The following is a 23,549-nucleotide window of genomic DNA, read 5'->3' on the forward strand; positions in this document are numbered from 1 at the left end:
GCCGGTGTACGGGTCTCGCACAAGAGACGAAGGGGCGTCTCTGGTGGATGCTCTGTCCGTCCGGTGGACGTTCCGGTTCGCATACCTGTTCCCTCCGGTCTCCCTTCTTCCACGGGTAATCCGGAAATTCAAACAGGAAGGAGGGACGCTCCTGTTGATAGCTCCCGCGTGGCCCAGACGGCACTGGTTCTCAGACCTTCAGGGTCTGTCCGTGGACATTCCTCTGCGGTTGCCGCTACGACCGGACCTTCTGTCTCAGGGTCCTTGCCTTCACCCGGACCTGACTCGGCTGTCTTTGACGGCGTGGCTGTTGAGACGGCCATGCTGAGGTCCCGGGGGTTTTCCAGCTCTGTGGTGCATACCATGTTACGAGCTCGGAAACCGTCTTCCGCAAGGATATACCATCGCGTGTGGCATACGTTCTTCCAGGGGTGTCGACCGAGAGGTTATGCACCGCGGGAGTTTCGTCTGTCTCGGATTCTCGCCTTCCTGCAAGCGGGACTAGATCATGGGCTTCGCCTTGCTTCTTTGAAGGTACAGGTTTCGGCCCTATCTGTCTGGTTTCACCGTAGGATTGCTACAATCCCGGATGTGCGCACCTTTATGCAGGGTGTTCTCCGCATTCAGCCGCCCTTTGTTCCACCTGTGGCGCCTTGGGATTTGGCTGTGGTCCTGAGGGCTCTCCAAGGACCGCCGTTTGAACCACTGGGCTCAGTGGATCTTAAATGGCTAACAGCTAAGACTGTTTTCCTTCTGGCCATTGCTTCGGCCAGACGTGTTTCTGAGTTAGGGGCTCTTTCTTGTAGACCCCCTTTCTTGGTTTTTTATGGGAACAGGGCAGTGCTCCGCACTCGGCCCGAGTTTCTTCCCAAGGTTGTTTCCCAGTTTCATATTAACGAGGAAATAGTTGTTCCGGCCTTTAACTCACCGGGTCTTTCCGTGGGTGAGGCCTCTTTGGATGTTGTGCGGGCCTTAAGGACTTATGTTGACCGCACTTCTTCGTTTAGGAAGTCGGACGCTTTGTTTGTCCTCTTTGGCTTCCGTAAAAAGGGTTGGCCTGCTTCAAAGCAAACTTTGGCAGCCTGGATCCGTATGGCTATTTCTGAAGCTTATCTTCATGAAGGCCTACCGGTCCCTCCTTCTCTGAAGGCTCATTCCACTAGGTCTGTGGGTCCTTCGTGGGCAGCTCGACGTGGTGCCTCGGCAGTTCAGATCTGCAAGGCTGCTACGTGGTCTTCTGTCCATACCTTCGTGAGGTATTACAGGTTTGACACCTTCGCCTCTCAGGATGCTTCCTTCGGGCGGCGGATTCTCCTTTCTGCACAGGAGCGTCCCCACCCTTAAAGGATACTGCTTTGGGACATCCCCAAGGTATCCTGTGGATACCCTATGGACCCTGAAGTAGAAAATATGAGATATGGTAAGAACTTACCCTTGTTATCTCTATTTCTACGAAGTCCATAGGGTTCCACAGGACTCCCGCCCTGTCGCACCTGTGCTGCAGATGGGCTTTGCTCTGGTCACCGGTTTTCCGTCTCCCTCTGGTGAGAATGTGATTCTTGTATGTGTCCAGATCTTTGTTCTCTCTCTTCCTTCTCCTCCTCCGGCCTATGGCTTGGTAACTAACTGAGGTGCCTTGGCCCGGGGGCGGGGTATAGGAGGGGGTCCTAGTGCATCCTGGGAGGCTGAAAGCTTAACTCTTTGGTGCCCTGCGACTGACGTCACACCTATACCCCAAGGTATCCTGTGGAACCCTATGGACTTCGTAGAAATAGAGATAACAAGGGTAAGTTCTTACCATATCTCATATTATATGTAGGGTCACTTAGTAGGGAGCGGTGTATGATCACTAGTAATATATGTAGGGTCACTCAGTAGGGAGCAGTGTATAATCGCTAGTAATATATGTGGTGGTCACTCAGTGGGGAGCGGTGTATAATCACTAGTAATATATGTAGGGTCACTCATTAGGGAGCAGTGTATAATCACAAGTATTATATGTAGGGTCACTCATTAGGGAGCGGTGTATAATCACTAGTAATATGTAGGGTCACTCATTAGGGAGCAGTGTATAATCACTAGTAATATGTAGGGTCACTCAGTAGGGAGCGGTGTATAATCACTAGTAATATGTGGGGTCACTCAGTAGGGAGCGGTGTATAATCATTAGTAATATGTAGGGTCTCTCAGTAGGGAGCGGTGTATAATCACAAGTAATATATGTAGGCTCACTCAGTAGGGAGCGGTGTATAATCACTAGTAATATATGTAGGGTCACTTAGTAGGGAGCGGTGTATAATCACTAGTAATATATGTAGGGTCACTCAGTAGGGAGCGGTGTATAATCACTAGTAATATGTAGGGTCACTCAGTAGGGAGCGTTGTATAATCACTAGTAATATGTAGGGTCACTCAGTAGGGAGCGGTGTATAATCATTAGTAATATGTAGGGTCTCTCAGTAGGCAGCGGTGTATAATCACTAAGAAAATGTGGGGTCACTCAGTAGGGAGCAGTGTATAATCACTAGTAATCTGTGGGGTCACTCAGTAGGGAGCAGTGTATCATCACTAGTAATCTGTGGGGTCACTCAGTAGGGAGCAGTGTATCATCACTAGTAATCTGTGGGGTCACTCAGTAGGGAGCAGTGTATAATCTAGTATAATTACTAGTAATCTGTGGTGGTCATTCAGTAGGGAGCGGTGTATAATCACTAGTAATCTGTGGTGGTCACTCAGTAGGGAGCGGTATATAATCACTAGTTATCTGTGGTGGTCACTCAGTAGGGAGCGGTGTATAATCACTAGTAATCTGTGGTGGTCATTCAGTAGGGAGCGGTGTATAATCACTAGTAATCTGTGGTGGTCACTCAGTAGGGATCGGTGTATTATTACTAGTAATCTGTGGTGGTCACTCAGTAGGGAGCGGTGTATAATCACTTGTAATCTGTGGTGGTCACTCAGTAGGGATCGGTGTATAATTACTAGTAATTGGAAGTGGTCACTTAGTAGGGATTGGTGTATAATTACTAGTAATCTGTGGTGGTCACTTAGTAGGGATCGGTGTATAATCACTAGTAATCTGTGGTGGTCACAGTTGTTTTCCGTGGTCTTCCGGGTCTTTTGGTGTTGCTGAGCTCTCCGGTGCGTTCTTTCTTTTTAAGAATGTTCCAAACAGATGATTTGGCCACACCTAATGTATTTGCTATCTCTCTGATGGGTTTGTTTTGATTTTTTAGCTTAATGATGGCTTCACTGATAGTGACAGCTCTTTGGATCTCATATTGAGAGTCGACAGCAACTGATTCCAAATGCAAATGTCACACCTAGAATCAACTCCAGACCTTTTACTCTGCTTAATTGATAATGAAATAACGAGGGAATAGCCCACACCTGTCCATGAAATAGCTTTTTAGTTGATCGTCCCATTACTTTTGGCACCTTAAAAAGTGGGAGGCACATATAGAAACCGTTGTAATGTCCTACACCGTTCACCTGATTTGGATGTAATTACCCTCAAATTAAATCTGAAAGTCTGCAGGTAAAGCACATCTTGTTTGTTTCATTTCTAAGTCATTGTGTGGTGTGAATAGAGGCCAAACTATGAAAATTCTGTCAATGTCCCTGTATATACACGCGCACACACACACACATATATATATATATACACATACACATACACATACATGGCCACATACATCTATCCTCCATGCTCTACAATTTGCACCACACATAACATGGGAGTTCCGTGTGCCTCGGTATAACATAATTTATTTTGTATGGGTATTCACTTGGTGTATTGTCAGTTCCGGCGATACGGTCATATGGTGATACAGTGTTACGGTGATACAGCTATACAGCACCGATTGTGACACTGCATTTTCCCACTTACATACTTCTCGTTAACGCACTGATTCTCTTTTTCAGGGGACGGTTGGACCCCATGGCAATCCGGGATTACCCGGCCCACCTGGTCCAAAGGTAAGTGACTGAGATGTAGTCAGATGCACAGCACGTCGGAGGAATATTTAGTGGTAAATGAGGACTCAGTGCTGGAGGGGAGGGGTCTGCATGTAGCGATAGGAGAGAGTCCAACAATGTGTCAGAGTCTCTAAACCTCTGCCAAGTGGAAAGGTGACGATTCCAGGGGAGAGGCTGCCCCCAAGCCTGATACTCTGGGAGAGACTCACCTGAGCTTTGTACAGTACAAAATGTTGTGCTTGTTACATTTAGCAAGGGGAACACTGGTCCTTCATAAGGTCCCATACTCTGGGACCGCTCATCTTGTTTGCTGGTCAGTCCGTGGCCAGATACTAACACAAGGGATCCAGCTGGTCTCAGTAAATTGTTCCCCATTGTTACTTCTATTTCCCCCTCTATATGTCTGTGAAGGACATTGCTGGTGTCATTTCTTATCTCTATAAATGTTTGGCAAGTGACTATTAATCTGGCAACATAGAACCGCTAAGGTCCCTACATTTCCCAGGTTTGGTCATCATATGGTGCCGGTTCTGGCAGAGCGTAGACTCCCAGGCTACTACTTGGGGTCCTAGCTATCCCCCCCCCCCCTGTTGGTTGGGGGGCAGAATTAGGAACCTCTCTGGGTTTCTCCCTGCCGCGTCCCATGAAGTACTTACTGACCACTCTCTATGTGCGGTCAGCTGCAGCATCATCCTCAGCCTATATCAGATGACAGCCGCACCTGTGTCTTTTTCCGCCTCTATGCTAATGCCGCAGTCGATGGGATTCGTACAGAGACGCCCACCAGCTGCGACACTAATTCACTGCTTTGCGTATTAAGTTGCGCCATTGGCCGTACCATCAAACATTGCATTAAGCCAATGGAGGCGCAGAATGTCTGTCTGAATGTGGCCGCCATAACCCGCTGAATGTGACTCACCTGTGTCTGGAGAGCCACTGCCGTTACCACCCAGGAACGCCGACTGAAATAGTCTGTCCTTGCATCTAAATCCCTGGCCGCATATTATGCTGCTCTCCCAATGCACAAGGGGGGTTCTAGGCATCCATATGCTGGGTTACGCCGTGCACAGAAGGTCCAAGAGTAGAGGCCTCCACACTAGCCGGCGCAATCTGCAAAACTATTATATTTAACACGTTATGCAGCTTTAGTAAGAGACTCAGCGTCACTGGGTCTCCATAACTACCATCTGGTTTTGTTTTCCCATTTCTCTCGCTTATCGTACCACACTGGAGAAGTCAAGATCACCACATGTATCACATATTCACGGCTTCTCCGCAGGGCTGCCCGAAATACCCCGTGGCAGGTGGACGGGAAGCTCCAGTGAAATTATAGTGTAGTTGGCAACATTTTGAAATTATTTCCAAAAACATTTACACTGATCAAGTTAAACCTTTCCCATTTGATTCTGTCTTCATGGACCTTGGGGTACTTCTGTATCCATAATAACACATTTACTGAGACTAGTTATTATGTATTATTCTACATTTTAAATACTCTCCTTTTATACATATGGATTTAAAATGTCCAGATAATTAAAAAAAATTGTAATCATGACTTTGAATAGGCAGAATAATTGTAAATGTTACTGGCAAAAAGTTGTGCAATGACACGTATCTGGGCTACTGTCAAATAATTGAAAATATGAGAAAAAAAAAAGTTACAGCAAAGTGACTGGTTGACCTAGCGGAGGTTACCGACGCATGAGGGTATGACTGATAAATATTACATGGAGGAATAACTGATGTAGTGGATGGCACGTGAGGGTATGGCTTATAAATGTTACATGGAGGAATAACTGATGTAGTGGATGACACGTGAGGATATGGCTGATAAATGTTATGTGGTGGAATAACTGATGTAGTGGATGGCACGTGAGGGTATGGCTGATAAATGTTATGTGGAGGAATAACTGATGTAGTGGATGACACGTGAGGGTATGGCTGATAAATGTTACATGGAGGAATAACTGATGTAGTGGATGACACGTGAGGGTATGGCTGATAAATGTTATGTGGAGGAATAACTGATGTAGTGGATGGCACGTGAGGGTATGGCCGATAAATGTTATGTGGAGGAATAACTGATGTAGTGGATGACACGTGAGGATATGGCTGATAAATATTACATGGAGGAATAACTGATGTAGAGGATGAAACGTGAGGGTATGGCTGATAAATGTTATGTGGTGGAATAACTGATGTAGTGGATGACACGTGAGGGTATGGCTGATAAATGTTACATGGAGGAATAACTGATGTAGTGGATGACACGTGAGGGTATGACTGATAAATATTACATGGAGGAATAACTGATGTAGAGGATGACACGTGAGGGTATGGCTGATAAATGTTATGTGGAGGAATAACTGATGTAGTGCATGACACCTGAGGGTATGGCTGATAAATATTATGTGGAGGAATAACTGATGTAGTGGATGGCACGTGAGGGTATGGCTGATAAATGTTATGTGGAGGAATAACTGATGTAGTGGATGACACGTGAGGATATGGCTGATAAATGTTACATGGAGGAATAACTGATGTAGAGGATGACATGAGGGTATGGCTGATAAATGTTATGTGGAGGAATAACTGATGTAGTGAATGACACGTGAGGGTATGGCTGATACATGTTACATGGAGGAATAACTGATGTAGTGCATGACACGTGAGGGTATGGCTGATAAATGTTACATGGTGGAGTAACTGATGTAGAGGATGACACGTGAGGTTATGGCTGATAAATGTTACATGGTGGAATAACTGATGTAGTGGATGACACTTGAGGGTATGGCTGATATACTGTATGTTATGTGGTGTAATAACTGATGTAGTGGATGAAACGTGAGGGTATGGCTGCTAAATGTTATGTGGTGGAATAACTGATGTAGTGGATGACACGTGAGGGTATGGCTGATAAATGTTACATGGAGGAATAACTGATGTAGGTGATGACGCATGAGGGTATGACTGATAAATGTTATGTGGAGGAATAACTGATGTAGAGGATGACACGTGAGGGTATGGCTGATACATGTTACATGGAGGAATAACTGATGTAGGGGATGACGCATGAGGGTATGGCTGATAAATGTTATGTGGAGGAATAACTGATGTTCAGGATGACACGTGAGGGTATGGCTGATAAATGTTATGTGGAGGAATAACTGATGTAGAGGATGACACGCGAGGGTATGGCTGATAAATGTTATGTGGAGGAATAACTGATGTAGAGGATGACACGTGAGGGTATGGCTGATAAATGTTATGTGGAGGAATAACTGATGTAGAGGATGACACGTGAGGGTATGGCTGATACATGTTACATGGAGGAATAACTGGTGTAGTGCATGACACGTAAGGATGTGACTGATAAATGTTACATGGAGGAATAACTGATGTAGTGGATGAAACGTGAGGGTATGGCTGATAAATGTTACATGGAGGAATAACTGATGTAGGGGATGATACGTGAGGGTATGGCTGATAAATATTTTGTTTTGTGAATAATGGCGATTGCTTGTATATGTGAAATTGACAGATTATTGAAGGAATGACTAATAAATCGCAGTAAACATAGGGAAGCCACTGATATACGGCACTTCATATGATTAATGCAGTAGTTTACAATGTGAGCAATGGCTGATGTCTTCCATGTGAGCGAGAATGATGGATAAAATGTTTCTCATAAGAGGGAATCATTGATAAATCGCATCAGATGTGGGAGAATGATTGGTCAGGAGAGAGGACCTATAGACAGTGTGTGTGGGGCAATGACTGGTAAATGGCCTCTCACGTCAATGAACAACCGATAAATAGAACGCGCCTCTCATTTTGCACTTGCGAAAAGCCCCAGTTTGTAAGAAATAAGACACAATATGATCTGGAAACAGACAGCGACTTTGTTGTGGTTTATTAGACATATGTCTCCATTTCTCTCACTGTAACTGAGCCAGTCATCGTAGAAAGCTTTGAAGTGAAGTAATTGTGTTGTCTGTGCATTGGAGCGCAGTGTGTCGCATGTGCTTGTAATCATCGGCTGAGCATGTGTTAAACAGCCATAACAAACCTCTCCGCTCAATCAGCCCTTATGCAAAAGGGTTTTTAAGTACACAAAGATAAAAATAATTTCACCTACCAGAAATTCTTCCCCGTATAAGGCGAAACAGCTGTTTATGCATCTGACATGATCCCCTATATAATATGAATAAACCCTCCCTGCACCTAGAGATCCTTGTTCTAACTTCGAAGCCATACAAGGAATTAACCACATCGCATATCCAGCACAGTATGGAGCTCCTGGTTATGACAGTAATTAAGCATGGACAGTCAGAACTGATATAGATGACACCCTTTCCCGTGGCTGTAGCGGGTGGGTAGAATGGTCAGTGGCAGTGGTGGGCGACTGTCAGAGCTGATATAGATGACGCCCTTTCCCGTGGCTGCAGCAGGTGGGTAGAATGGTCAGTGGCACTGGTGGGCGACTGTCAGAACTGATATAGATAACATCCTTTCCCGTGGCTGCAGCAGGTGGGTAGAATGGTCAGTGGCACTGGTGGGCGACTGTCAGAACTGATATAGATAACATCCTTTCCCGTGGCTGCAGCAGGTTGGTAGAATGGTCAGTGGCACTAGTTGGCGACTGTCAGAAAAGATATAGATGACGCCCCTTATGCAATGCCTCCTGTTGTAGTGCACATTATGCAGTGCCCTCATTAGTGCTCCTTATGCAATGCCCCAGTAGTGCCTCTTATGCTTGCCTCTTATGCAGTGCCCCTAGTAGTAGTGCCACTCATGCAATGCCCACTGTAGTAGAGCCCCTTATGCAGTGTCCTCAGTAGTGTCCCTTATGCAGTGTCCTCAGTAGTGTCCCTTATGCAGTGTCCTCAGTAGTGTCCCTTTTGCAGTGCCCTTTATGCAGTACCCCCAGTAGCAGTGCCACTTATGCAGTACCCCCAGTAGCAGTGCCACTTATGCAATGCCTCCTGTTATAGTGGACATTATGCAGTGTCCTCAGAAGCAGTGTCCCTTATGCAGTGCCCCCAGTAGTGTCCCTTATGCAGTGCCCCCAGTAGTAGTGCCTCTTACACACAAAACATACACACAAGACTGCCAGTACCTGCTCACTGACTGGCTGTACCTGCTCACTGACGGGCTTTTCCCTGCTCACTGACGGGCTTTTCCCTGCTCACTGACGGGCTTTTCCCTGCTCACTGACGGGCTTTTCCCTGCTCACTGTCGGGCTTTTGCCTGCTCACTGTCGGGCTTTTCCCTGCTCACTGTCGGGCTTTTCCCTGCTCACTGTCGGGCTTTTCCCTGCTCACTGTCGGGCTTTTCCCTGCACACTGACGGGCTTTTCCCTGCACACTGACGGGCTTTTCCCTGCACACTGACGGGCTTTTCCCTGCACACTGACGGGCTTTTCCCTGCACACTGACGGGCTTTTCCCTGCTCACTGAGGGGCTTTTCCCTGCTCACTGATGGGCTTTTCCCTGCTCACTGACGGGCTGTATCTTTTTACTTGCTGGCTATATATGAACTGGAATGATGCTTAGTGGTTGGCTACATTTGTGCGCTGACATTATAAAGGGGATCTGGAGCACATGGGCTGAAGCTCCAGATAAGACTGGGACCCATCAGCAGGTGAATAGCAATCAATAATTCATTCATATATTATCATTATCTTACATTTTTATAATGCAAACCTTTTTATATGATGCTTCAAAATGTCCCATAAATGTGCAGCTGACATCATGTCTCCAGGGAAATACGTTGTCTTTTATGGTGCACAGAAATAAAATCGCAGTTTGTAATTTGTGATAATTATACACAGAACCTGCGCTGCAGCCTGAGCGGAGCTATGTTTATGGCAGCAATAAGATATTCTGGTATTTGTGGTGGTTTGTGATTGCAGAGTGCAGGAAGACAGGAATGCGGGGGGCGTCCCATACCGAGGAGCTGCCTTCGTATAGACCTGACACTATCTCCGGATTTTCCTAGAAATCCTTCTTACAATGTTTGTATCCGCAATGCACATATAGAAAAGCAAAAAGGTTGAGACGCTTTGAAGATTGTTCATAATATGAACTTCATATGCAAAGAAGAAATTCCATGTGTGGAGCTGTCATTAAAGCCCAGGATTGTGCCTCAGTGTTGTCAGGGTGTGAGGCACCGCACCAATGTTATACTGAGAGGTGACACAACTCCAGCACTAGAGATATGTATTTGTACATACAATACATGGGAGCTCTCTCTATGCCAGGGACGTCCTCTCTGTAGTATGTTGTATAGTGAGACATGTCCTACGCTAATTAGCTTAAAACACAGAGACTCAGTCTATTCTGGGGTGACAGCATTGTAAGTAACAAATAAATGCATTTGTATGTTGTTGTATATTTATTATGTTATATTATTGATGGAGGAAGTTGTGTGGTCTTGAAGCTATTATAAAAACGTCATATGCAGCATGATATAGAAATGTATCTGCATCTACATGCAGTGAAGGGAACCAATTTTATAGAGTGAAGCAATGTTGATGAAACACTATGAATTCCCTGTCAATCAGAATGCAGCCTATCAATGACCTAGCAATCTGTGACATCACATAGACACTGACTATACAGCCTATCAGTGCCCTAGCAATCTATGACATCACATAGACACTGACTATACAGCCTATCAGTGCCCTAGCAATCTGTGACATCACATAGACACTGACTATACAGCCTATCAATGTCCTAGCAATCTGTGAAATCACATAGACACTGACTATACAGCCTATCAATGTCCTAGCAATCTGTGATATCACATAGACACTGACTATACAGCCTATCAGTGCCCTAGCAATCTGTGACATCACCTAGATACTGACTATTCAGCCTATCAGTGCCCTAGCAATCTATGACATCACATAGACACTGACTATACAGCCTATCAATGTCCTAGCAATCTATGACATCTCATAGACACTGACTATACAGCCTATCAGTGCCCTAGTAATCTGTGACATCACATAGACACTGACTATACAGCCTATCAGTGCCCTAGCAATCTGTGACATCACATAGACACTGACTATACAGCCTATCAGTGCCCTAGCAATCTGTGACATCACATAGACACTGACTATACAGCCTATCAATGTCCTAGCAATCTGTGACATCACATAGACACCAACTATACAGCCTATCAGTGCCCTAGCAATCTGTGACATCACCTACACACTGACTATACAGCCTATCAGTGCCCTAGCAATCTGTGACATCACATAGACACTGACTATACAGCCTATCAGTGCCCTAGCAATCTGTGACATCACATAGACACTGACTATACAGCCTATCAGTGCCCTAGCAATCTGTGACATCACATAGACACTGACTATACAGCCTATCAGTGCCCTAGTAATCTGTGACATCACATAGACACTGACTATACAGCCTATCAGTGCCCTAGTAATCTGTGACATCACATAGACACTGACTATACAGCATATCAGTGCCCTAGCAATCTGTGACATCACATAGACACTGACTATACAGCCTATCAATGTCCTAGCAATCTGTGACATCACCTACACACTGACTATACAGCCTATCAGTGCCCTAGTAATCTGTGACATCACAGAGAGACTGTCCACGCAACCTATCAATTTTCTATGGACCTGTGACATCACAGATTGACAATGTGAGTTGCGATTAGATTTCTCACGAGTACTAGTTTGGGGTGAAATATATTACTTGTCAAAGCGGATTTGTCACTTACGAGATTTGTCAGTCTCAAAGCGTCCTTAAAAAACCATTTGGGTCTGATATTGTCATCAGTAGTGTTTAGAATGAAGGCGCTCATGTCACACGGCGCCTGGAGCGGCGGACGGCGGCAGTCACACGTAATTTCATTACACGGAGAATGTGGAGACGCGGCAGAGATGCTTCAGGATGTGACTATCCCTTATCCATCAGATATGTCTTTTAGGGGGCTTATTTATGTATATCCCATAGTGTCACTGACAGATGACAACGCAGCTATGCAGGGTGCAGACCTAAACGCCATACATCTCTGCACATGTTAGTGACCAGTGATTACTTATTTGTTGAATTTAATAGATTAAAATAAAACCACAAATGTGGAAAGTGCAAAAGTTTTCTAGCCCTGTCAGTCAGTACATTAGTCCTTTGTCAGGAATCGCAGCTCCCAGAAGCCTCGTGTAACCAGCTATACTTTAGGTCTTTCTTTCGACTGTAGGGATTTGTTCCCTTTCTTCCTGGCAGATCTCTTGTATCTCAGACGTGTACTCGGGTCCCCTGCCTGTGCCATGAGATCTCCCCACAGATTGCCATTAATATTCCTGTCTGGGGACTGTGAAGGTCAAAACCCCAAACCCTAATCTTCCCTCCCAATAGTGCTGAATGCTGTGGCCACTACACAGCCCCAAAGCCTAATAGATCCACCATCTTGCTTAGTGCTTGGCCACGATATCTTTCCATGAAACACGTCGGCGGTTTATGTGGCTTCTGCTGTCCATGTCACAGCCGCAGTTATTCCTGGTCACGCAGATCTCACCAGGGATATGTGGCTTCTGCTTTCCATGTCGCAGCCGCAGTTATTCCTGGTCACGCAGATCTCACCAGGGATATGTGGCTTCTGCTTTCCATGTCACAGCCGCAGTTATTCCTGGTCACGCAGATCTCACCAGGGATATGTGGCTTCTGCTTTCCATGTCACAGCCGCAGTTATTCCTGGTCACGCAGATCTCACCAGGGATATGTGGCTTCTGCTTTCCATGTCACAGCCGCAGTTATTCCTGGTCACGCAGATCTCACCAGGGATATGTGGCTTCTGCTTTCCATGTCACAGCCGCAGTTATTCTTGGTCACGCAGATCTCACCAGGGATATGTGGCTTCTGCTTTCCATGTCACAGCCGCAGTTATTCCTGGTCACACAGATCTCACCAGGAATATGTGGCTTCTGCTTTCCATGTCACAGCCGCAGTTATTCCTGGTCACACAGATCTCACCAGGGATATGTGGCTTCTGCTTTCCATGTCACAGCCGCAGTTATTCCTGGTAACGCAGATCTCACCAGGGATATGTGGCTTCTGCTTTCCATGTCACAGCCGCAGTTATTCCTGGTCACGCAGATCTCACCAGGGATATGTGGCTTCTGCTTTCCATGTCACAGCCACAGTTATTCCTGGTCACACAGATCTCACCAGGGATATGTGGCTTCTGCTTTCCATGTCACAGCCGCAGTTATTCCTGGTCACGCAGATCTCACCAGGGATATGTGGCTTCTGCTTTCCATGTCACAGCCGCAGTTATTCCTGGTCACACAGATCTCACCAGGGATATGTGGCTTCTGCTTTCCATATCACAGCCGCAGTTATTCCTGGTCACGCAGATCTCACCAGGGATATGTGGCTTCTGCTTTCCATGTCACAGCCGCAGTTATTCCTGGTCACGCAGATCTCACCAGGGATATGTGGCTTCTGCTTTCCATATCACATTCGCAGTTATTCCTGGTCACGCAGATCTCACCTTGGTTTCAGTCATCCCTCCTGACTTCTATTTATTATCTTCATACTTTTTCCAGTATTTGGGAGCAAGTGAGATGTGTCAACTTTTGCATTCAACCTCAATTACAAGAAAGGTGAGAACTACAGGATATAACACTAGCAAGGCTTTTATAGGACATGAATATGGTGGCTGATATAAAAATAACGTGAATGTACAGTGGATCTACAAATGTGTTGGTTCGGTTCCCAGAGAACCGACAACAAATGAATTTAAGGGTTCTGAGCCGAACAGAGTTTGGAATCACTTTGGTATCTCGAATCAAACAGAGTCCCGGTTCGGAACTCGGGTTTTTGATTGCATGTAAACAGGTCAAAATGACATCATTTTAGCTGTTTTTTTTTTATTTTATTTTTTAAAAATACAGACCCAAAACCAAAACACATGGGTTGGCGCACATCGCTAAGTGGAATGGACATAAATGTTAATCTGTTATGTAGCTTCTATTGGTGTATGAGCTGTGACTCACTTTCCTGCCATCCAATCATTAGAATCCACTTGTGATACAGTATGTAAGGGAGGGGTGGGGGTGCGAGGCCAGTTCACAGCCAATTCGGTTTACAGTCATTCTGCAATACAAGCAGTTACCAGGTGCTTGATACAGACAGGTTTACAGATATTCCTCAATACTTACTAGTTGCTGTAGCGTGCTGGACAAAAGGCGCAGTATTACGTCATTTACTAATTTAAGAGCACTACATACAAAATCATATTCATTAAAAGGGCAAACAATAAAAATAAACAAAAAATCACTTATAATAATATTAATAGCAACAATTGTAATCACAGTAGTATGACGTCATAAATGGAACCTCTTCAATGAAAAGACAACCCTTTTGTTTAGATAAACCGTAAGAATCATCCAAAAGTTTGTAGCAAATATTATAAACTCAATTTATCCAAAAGTCCCATGACAAGCGGATTGGTTGTTAATAGCGTTATACTGTAGCGTGAGTTGCAAAACAAAGGACAAACAGCCCATATAGTAACGAGCAATACTCTAACACATGGACCAATACAGGTACACATACCATATGTCGTTCCTGGTCCTCAGTACTGGCATCGTGCACGAATGGCCACATTCACATTCTGGTGCAACACCTGAGCTGCCTGGGTTCCAACACAATAGGCAATACCTTCAAGGCCTGATAAACCAAATGCATCTTCCCATTGAGGGTGCTGCTCCCAAAAGTGCAGGTGGTCACCGCACCAAGCCACAAGCACTGAGGACCGCAATCAACAGTTCTGTAACCATAGTGGCCCATGTGGTCTCCCTGAGTGTTGGAGCATTAGTCCCTGAATGTCCTCAATCTTTCATAGCGATCTAGATGCTGGTTTACCCTCACAGGAGTCCATTGTGTTACAGAACAGGATAAGTACTGTACATGTGCATCAGAGAGTGGGCATAACACTGTGCCATAACTAGCGGTGAGTGTGCAGTGCTACCACCCAGGGCACTCAGCCAAGAGGGGGGGGGGCATAGTTGTTGCCCCATGGCACCTGTATTTGGCTCACACAGTGCCTGAAACTGCTCCCTGCAGATTTGCTGATGAGCCGCCCTTTGCCTCCTTAGAATGTGCCGGCATCTAGGGTTTGGTCAATGACCATCGAGGGTCTGATGGCGTTGGTAACTAGTTTTACCATTGATGGGAAACTATCGACGGTGTAAATTGGTGGCAGAGTCGACTGCAGTCTGCACATGTACAAAGTTAAACCATCAATGGTTTCTATTTAGTGGTTTAAAACCTTCAACCATTGATGACATAATGTCACATGGGAGGAGGTCAGGGCCGGCCCAGAGCGCTTTATCGCCCTGCTATGGCTGTACATAGCAGGGCAATATTTTCTCCCCTCTGGCCTGTAGCCTGTCTATTCGCTACGAGGACGTATTAACATCTGCGCAGCATTGTGCGATCTTTATCCTTCGGCCTATAAAGTTGTGCTGGATGGTTTCCACTATTGAGCGGCACTGCCTGAGGAGAGCAGATCCCTCAGGGGCACTGCCTGAGGAGAGCGGATCCCTCAGGGGCACTGCCTGAGGAGAGCGGATCCCTCAGGGGCACTGCCTGAGGAGAGCTGATCCCTCAGGGGCACTGCCTGAGGAGAGCGGATCCCTCAGGGGCACTGCCTGAGGAGAGCGGAACCCTCAGGGGCACTGCCTGAGGGGAGCGGATCCCTCAGGGGCACTGCCTGAGGAGAGCGGATCCCTCAGGGGCACTGCCTGAGGAGAGCGGATCCCTCAGGGGCACTGCCTGAGGAGAGCGGATCCCTCAGGGGCACTGCCTGAGGAGAGCGGATCCCTCAGGGGCACTGCCTGAGGAGAGTGGATCCCTCAGGGGCACTGCCTGTGGAGAGCAGATCCCTGATAGGAAGAGCGACATCTGCTAATCCCACATCATACACATGGGTGGTCTTTTAGGGGTCTCCTATGGGACTATCCGCCTTCTTGCTGCTACAATAAAGCATTTCTTACAATTTCTTTCATGAAGAATAAAATAACTGTACTACTCATTTCATGTGTGCACCTACTGAGAGCTTTCCATTTATCCAACAGGGCCCAAAAGGAGATCCGGGATCTTCACCTGGACAAGCACCACCTGGCCAAAAGGTAATGTCACTTTAAAAAAAAAAAAAAAAAAAAAAAATATATATATATATTATATATACTGTATATTATCTCTTGTATATCCTGATGAAAAGACGTTTGTCGTCTTGAAACGTTGATGATGTTTATGGAATAAATCACTTTTTTTTTTTTAAGTCCACTGAATGCCGCCTGTTCCCTGTCTAAGAGGGGGTCACTGTTTTTTGTGTGTGTGTGTGTATATGTGTGTGTATAACTGTATATATATATATATATATATATATATATATATATCTCCAACAACAATCAATTATTGTTACATTACAATCTCCTAAAAATAATTCTGGGGATTAATTGCTAGAATATAGTATAGCGCAGGCAGTGAGGCTAGAGTATAGCGCAGGCAGTGAGGCTAGAGTATAGCGCAGGCAGTGAGGCTAGAGTATAGTGCAGCCAGTGAGGCTAGAGTATAGCGCAGCCAGTGAGGCTAGAGTATAGCGCAGCCAGTGAGGCTAGAGTATAGCGCAGCCAGTGAGGCTAGAGTATAGCGCAGGCAGTGAGGCTAGAGTATAGCGCAGGCAGTGAGGCTAGAGTATAGCGCAGGCAGTGAGGCTAGAGTATAGCGCAGGCAGTGAGGCTAGAGTATAGCGCAGGCAGTGAGGCTAGAGTATAGCGCAGCCAGTGAGGCTAGAGTATAGCGCAGCCAGTGAGGCTAGAGTATAGCGCAGGCAGTGAGGCTAGAGTATAGCGCAGGCAGTGAGGCTAGAGTATAGCGCAGGCAGTGAGGCTAGAGTATAGCGCAGGCAGTGAGGCTAGAGTATAGCGCAGGCAGTGAGGCTAGAGTATAGCGCAGGCAGTGAGGCTAGAGTATAGCGCAGGCAGTGAGGCTAGAGTATAGCGCAGGCAGTGAGGCTAGAGTATAGCGCAGGCAGTGAGGCTAGAGTATAGCGCAGGCAGTGAGGCTAGAGTATAGCGCAGGCAGTGAGGCTAGAGTATAGCGCAGGCAGTGAGGCTAGAGTATAGCGCAGGCAGTGAGGCTAGAGTATAGCGCAGGCAGTGAGGCTAGAGTATAGCGCAGGCAGTGAGGCTAGAGTATAGCGCAGGCAGTGAGGCTAGAGTATAGCGCAGGCAGTGAGGCTAGAGTATAGCGCAGCCAGTGAGGCTAGAGTATAGCGCAGCCAGTGAGGCTAGAGTATAGCGCAGCCAGTGAGGCTAGAGTATAGCGCAGCCAGTGAGGCTAGAGTATAGCGCAGCCAGTGAGGCTAGAGTATAGCGCAGCCAGTGAGGCTAGAGTATAGCGCAGCCAGTGAGGCTAGAGTATAGCGCAGCCAGTGAGGCTAGAGTATAGCGCAGCCAGTGAGGCTAGAGTATAGCGCAGCCAGTGAGGCTAGAGTATAGCGCAGGCAGTGAGGCTAGAGTATAGCGCAGGCAGTGAGGCTAGAGTATAGCGCAGGCAGTGAGGCTAGAGTATAGCGCAGGCAGTGAGGCTAGAGTATAGCGCAGGCAGTGAGGCTAGAGTATAGCGCAGCTAGTGAGGCTAGAGTATAGCGCAGCCAGTGAGGCTAGAGTATAGCGCAGCCAGTGAGGCTAGAGTATAGCGCAGGCAGTGAGGCTAGAGTATAGCGCAGGCAGTGAGGCTAGAGTATAGCGCAGGCAGTGAGGCTAGAGTATAGCGCAGGCAGTGAGGCTAGAGTATAGCGCAGGCAGTGAGGCTTGAGTATAGCGCAGCCAGTGAGGCTAGAGTATAGCGCAGCCAGTGAGGCTAGAGTATAACGCAGCCAGTGAGGCTAGAGTATAACGCAGCCAGTGAGGCTAGAGTATAGCGCAGCCAGTGAGGCTAGAGTATAGCGCAGCCAGTGAGGCTAGAGTATAGCGCAGCCAGTGAGGCTAGAGTATAGCGCAGCCAGTGAGGCTAGAGTATAGCGCAGGCAGTGAGGCTAGAGTATAGCGCAGGCAGTGAGGCTAGAGTATAGCGCAGGCAGTGAGGCTAGAGTATAGCGCAGGCAGTGAGGCTAGAGTATAGCGCAGGCAGTGAGGCTAGAGTATAGCGCAGCCAGTGAGGCTAGAGTATAGCGCAGCCAGTGAGGCTAGAGTATAGCGCAGGCAGTGAGGCTAGAGTATAGCGCAGGCAGTGAGGCTAGAGTATAGCGCAGGCAGTGAGGCTAGAGTATAGCGCAGGCAGTGAGGCTAGAGTATAGCGCAGGCAGTGAGGCTAGAGTATAGCGCAGGCAGTGAGGCTAGAGTATAGCGCAGGCAGTGAGGCTAGAGTATAGCGCAGGCAGTGAGGCTAGAGTATAGCGCAGGCAGTGAGGCTAGAGTATAGCGCAGGCAGTGAGGCTAGAGTATAGCGCAGGCAGTGAGGCTAGAGTATAGCGCAGGCAGTGAGGCTAGAGTATAGCGCAGGCAGTGAGGCTAGAGTATAGCGCAGGCAGTGAGGCTAGAGTATAGCGCAGGCAGTGAGGCTAGAGTATAGCGCAGGCAGTGAGGCTAGAGTATAGCGCAGGCAGTGAGGCTAGAGTATAGCGCAGGCAGTGAGGCTAGAGTATAGCGCAGGCAGTGAGGCTAGAGTATAGCGCAGGCAGTGAGGCTAGAGTATAGCGCAGGCAGTGAGGCTAGAGTATAGCGCAGGCAGTGAGGCTTGAGTATAGCGCAGCCAGTGAGGCTAGAGTATAGCGCAGCCAGTGAGGCTAGAGTATAGCGCAGCCAGTGAGGCTAGAGTATAGCGCAGCCAGTGAGGCTAGAGTATAGCGCAGCCAGTGAGGCTAGAGTATAGCGCAGCCAGTGAGGCTAGAGTATAGCGCAGCCAGTGAGGCTAGAGTATAGCGCAGCCAGTGAGGCTAGAGTATAGCGCAGCCAGTGAGGCTAGAGTATAGCGCAGCCAGTGAGGCTAGAGTATAGCGCAGCCAGTGAGGCTAGAGTATAGCGCAGCCAGTGAGGCTAGAGTATAGCGCAGCCAGTGAGGCTAGAGTATAGCGCAGCCAGTGAGGCTAGAGTATAGCGCAGGCAGTGAGGCTAGAGTATAGCGCAGGCAGTGAGGCTAGAGTATAGCGCAGGCAGTGAGGCTAGAGTATAGCGCAGCTAGTGAGGCTAGAGTATAGCGCAGCCAGTGAGGCTAGAGTATAGCGCAGGCAGTGAGGCTAGAGTATAGCGCAGCTAGTGAGGCTAGAGTATAGCGCAGCCAGTGAGGCTAGAGTATAGCGCAGCCAGTGAGGCTAGAGTATAGCGCAGGCAGTGAGGCTAGAGTATAGCGCAGGCAGTGAGGCTAGAGTATAGCGCAGGCAGTGAGGCTAGAGTATAGCGCAGGCAGTGAGGCTAGAGTATAGCGCAGGCAGTGAGGCTAGAGTATAGCGCAGGCAGTGAGGCTAGAGTATAGCGCAGGCAGTGAGGCTAGAGTATAGCGCAGGCAGTGAGGCTAGAGTATAGCGCAGCCAGTGAGGCTAGAGTATAGCGCAGCCAGTGAGGCTAGAGTATAGCGCAGCCAGTGAGGCTAGAGTATAGCGCAGCCAGTGAGGCTAGAGTATAGCGCAGCCAGTGAGGCTAGAGTATAGCGCAGCCAGTGAGGCTAGAGTATAGCGCAGCCAGTGAGGCTAGAGTATAGCGCAGCCAGTGAGGCTAGAGTATAGCGCAGGCAGTGAGGCTAGAGTATAGCGCAGCCAGTGAGGCTAGAGTATAGCGCAGCCAGTGAGGCTAGAGTATAGCGCAGGCAGTGAGGCTAGAGTATAGCGCAGCCAGTGAGGCTAGAGTATAGCGCAGCCAGTGAGGCTAGAGTATAGCGCAGGCAGTGAGGCTAGAGTATAGCGCAGGCAGTGAGGCTAGAGTATAGCGCAGCTAGTGAGGCTAGAGTATAGCGCAGGCAGTGAGGCTAGAGTATAGCGCAGGCAGTGAGGCTAGAGTATAGCGCAGGCAGTGAGGCTAGAGTATAGCGCAGGCAGTGAGGCTAGAGTATAGCGCAGGCAGTGAGGCTAGAGTATAGCGCAGGCAGTGAGGCTAGAGTATAGCGCAGGCAGTGAGGCTAGAGTATAGCGCAGGCAGTGAGGCTAGAGTATAGCGCAGGCAGTGAGGCTAGAGTATAGCGCAGGCAGTGAGGCTAGAGTATAGCGCAGCCAGTGAGGCTAGAGTATAGCGCAGGCAGTGAGGCTAGAGTATAGCGCAGGCAGTGAGGCTAGAGTATAGCGCAGCCAGTGAGGCTAGAGTATAACGCAGCCAGTGAGGCTAGAGTATAGCGCAGCCAGTGAGGCTAGAGTATAGCGCAGCCAGTGAGGCTAGAGTATAGCGCAGCCAGTGAGGCTAGAGTATAGCGCAGCCAGTGAGGCTAGAGTATAGCGCAGCCAGTGAGGCTAGAGTATAGCGCAGGCAGTGAGGCTAGAGTATAGCGCAGCCAGTGAGGCTAGAGTATAGCGCAGCCAGTGAGGCTAGAGTATAGCGCAGCCAGTGAGGCTAGAGTATAGCGCAGGCAGTGAGGCTAGAGTATAGCGCAGGCAGTGAGGCTAGAGTATAGCGCAGGCAGTGAGGCTAGAGTATAGCGCAGGCAGTGAGGCTAGAGTATAGCGCAGCTAGTGAGGCTAGAGTATAGCGCAGGCAGTGAGGCTAGAGTATAGCGCAGGCAGTGAGGCTAGAGTATAGCGCAGGCAGTGAGGCTAGAGTATAGCGCAGGCAGTGAGGCTAGAGTATAGCGCAGGCAGTGAGGCTAGAGTATAGCGCAGGCAGTGAGGCTAGAGTATAGCGCAGGCAGTGAGGCTAGAGTATAGCGCAGGCAGTGAGGCTAGAGTATAGCGCAGGCAGTGAGGCTAGAGTATAGCGCAGGCAGTGAGGCTAGAGTATAGCGCAGGCAGTGAGGCTAGAGTATAGCGCAGGCAGTGAGGCTAGAGTATAGCGCAGGCAGTGAGGCTAGAGTATAGCGCAGGCAGTGAGGCTAGAGTATAGCGCAGGCAGTGAGGCTTGAGTATAGCGCAGGCAGTGAGGCTTGAGTATAGCGCAGGCAGTGAGGCTAGAGTATAACGCAGCCAGTGAGGCTAGAGTATAGCGCAGCCAGTGAGGCTAGAGTATAGCGCAGCCAGTGAGGCTAGAGTATAGCGCAGCCAGTGAGGCTAGAGTATAGCGCAGCCAGTGAGGCTAGAGTATAGCGCAGGCAGTGAGGCTAGAGTATAGCGCAGGCAGTGAGGCTAGAGTATAGCGCAGGCAGTGAGGCTAGAGTATAGCGCAGGCAGTGAGGCTAGAGTATAGCGCAGGCAGTGAGGCTAGAGTATAGCGCAGGCAGTAAGGCGCCATTTGCTCCAACAGCATTACTGGGGCTTTATCAGCTTATATCGTTACTTTGTAGAATTATTTTTTATATGTATTATTTCAGTTTTAAAGTTATGCTCTACCATTGTTCTGTGTGTTTATTAGTAAGTTTCATTGTTATGTTTTTTTGTATTATAGGGAGATCAAGGGCCAGTGGGTTTAATAGGAGATCGTGGTCCTACAGGTGCCCAGGTAATAGAATTATTGTTTTTATTTAATCATTAATATTTTAATTAGCTATGCTATTGTTATAATTAATTGTTTCATGTGGTTTTCAAACCATTCAAAAATATACATCATTCACAAAATGAATTGAATATACTGTGGATCACACACCACTGTACAAGGGGTAAATTATAGTAATATAACGTGTAAATAACAAAGCAGATTGTATAAGAGAACAAAAATAACATTTACAGTAGACACGTCTCTTATAGAGCATGATACAGTGATCTGACGGAGTCAGCCATCTTGTGAGCCGTTCCAATATTCAGAAGAAGGCCTATAATGGCAGCAAAGACTAATGGCATCAGTTTCCCATAGTACAGTTACAATTACGCCTCATTACTCCAGAAGCTGCGCGCCATAGTGCGGTCTACGTAACTATTGTGTCATGTTTTGGTTTCCTATTGTGAGAGTGACTTGAAGTGAATGGAGGAAATGTCCGGCCACAACATACAAGGAAGAGTAAGAGATTAGAAGAAGCCAAGTGATTGTGAAATGGAAAGTTCATGGATTCAGGGGCTCCGGGCACAGAGACATTTTAGGTGCAGTATACCACAGGATTCCAAATTATACTGAAGAAAGGGAAATCAAAGTGGCCTCACAAGCTGCAATAACACACTATGCGGTCTATGTACTAAGCAGTGTTAGGAGACAGAGTGAAAAGTGATAACACAGTGATAAGGTACCAGCCAATCAGCTCCCAACTGTCATGTCACAGGCTGTGTTTGAAAAATGTCAGTTGGGAGCTGATTGGCTGGTACCTTATCACAGACTTCTCACTTCTCACTCTGTCTCCTAACACTGCTTAGTAAATAGACCCCTCTGATTTGTGACCCCAGAAATGATCTGATCAAAGTCTCAATTGGGTTCCTCTCAGACATGTCCAAACTATGGCGTCAGTTGTAGTATGAGGTTCTCTGGTCGCTGCGCTGATATCATGCCCCCATGTGACCCAGCGTCTGTGCAATATGGCCGCCCATATGGTGCATAGCACCGGCTGCTCGGACCTCCCAGCTACACCCTGGCTGGAGGAATCGGGGGCAGTTTGTGGTGAGTTCCCATCAGTAACAGGTCTGGTTCCTGCAGGGAGCTCCCTGATCCTGAGCGTTTCCTACCAGCCTAAATAGTGACCTCTAAATCGGCTTCTGCTGCAGGAACCAGAGCTAGCAACACAGACTGAATGAAGATCTATCATATACAGTATAGGTATTATTAATAATAATTACAATGATGGATTTTCATGTGTATATGTGCTTATTCAGTTGAATAATACTGTTCACAGCATTCTAACCGATATAAATATTTTCCAAGACTTTTAATTGGCAAACTTATGTTATAGCTGTTTCATGTTAATTCACGCTGCATCTATTGATGAGTATCTAGCGCCATAGCTGACGTGATTTACATTATCAAGCGGCTGCCTTTCCTATTCCAAAATGTAAGTGTAACATAATGTACAGCATCCAGTCATTTACATTACATTGACAATTAGTGTGGCCATTGCTGGCTGCTGTAGTTACTCCTCTTAGTAAATAGCCCCCAGTATGTGCTGTGTCTCTCTGGGATAGAATGTGATTAGATCGCAGTATTTCCCGGATACAATCATTTGTTCTCTCAGTAGGATGAGATAAAAGGTGACATGAGGAATCACTCAGCGTGTAAAGGCACGGCTCAGGAATCTTAATCACCCTGATACTATCTTTCTACCTCTTTATGTTGCTAATTACATATTAACAGTTTTGCTATTCTCTCATACTCTTATCACTAGCCATTAATGTTGTTTGTGTGTGTGTTTGTGACAGGGCGTATGTACGTCTGTGTCTTTTTTTTTTTTTTTTTAAATCTAAATGAATATTCTCTGTGAATACAACAACGCAGGTTGTACGTCGCATTTCAGCTGTTGATT

General features: G+C 47.2%; 1 protein-coding gene across 1 annotated transcript in view; it reads left to right on the forward strand.

Annotated features, from left to right (window-relative positions):
* Positions 1–23,549, forward strand: part of LOC148454119 (uncharacterized) — a gene marked incomplete at its 3' end in the record, with an annotated part of 333,977 nt that overhangs the window by 101,002 nt on the left and 209,426 nt on the right. The window contains exons 5-7 of the mRNA XM_088461234.1: positions 3,925–3,978; positions 16,106–16,159; positions 21,557–21,610. Of these exons, the coding sequence (XP_088317360.1) occupies positions 3,925–3,978; positions 16,106–16,159; positions 21,557–21,610 (162 nt within the window). The remainder of the gene's footprint in view (positions 1–3,924; positions 3,979–16,105; positions 16,160–21,556; positions 21,611–23,549) is intronic.

The sequence above is a fragment of the Taudactylus pleione genome, unplaced genomic scaffold (genome assembly GCF_031769625.1).
Source record: "Taudactylus pleione unplaced genomic scaffold, aTauple2 ptg001030l, whole genome shotgun sequence".
In the NCBI taxonomy this organism is placed as follows: Eukaryota; Metazoa; Chordata; class Amphibia; order Anura; family Myobatrachidae; genus Taudactylus; species Taudactylus pleione.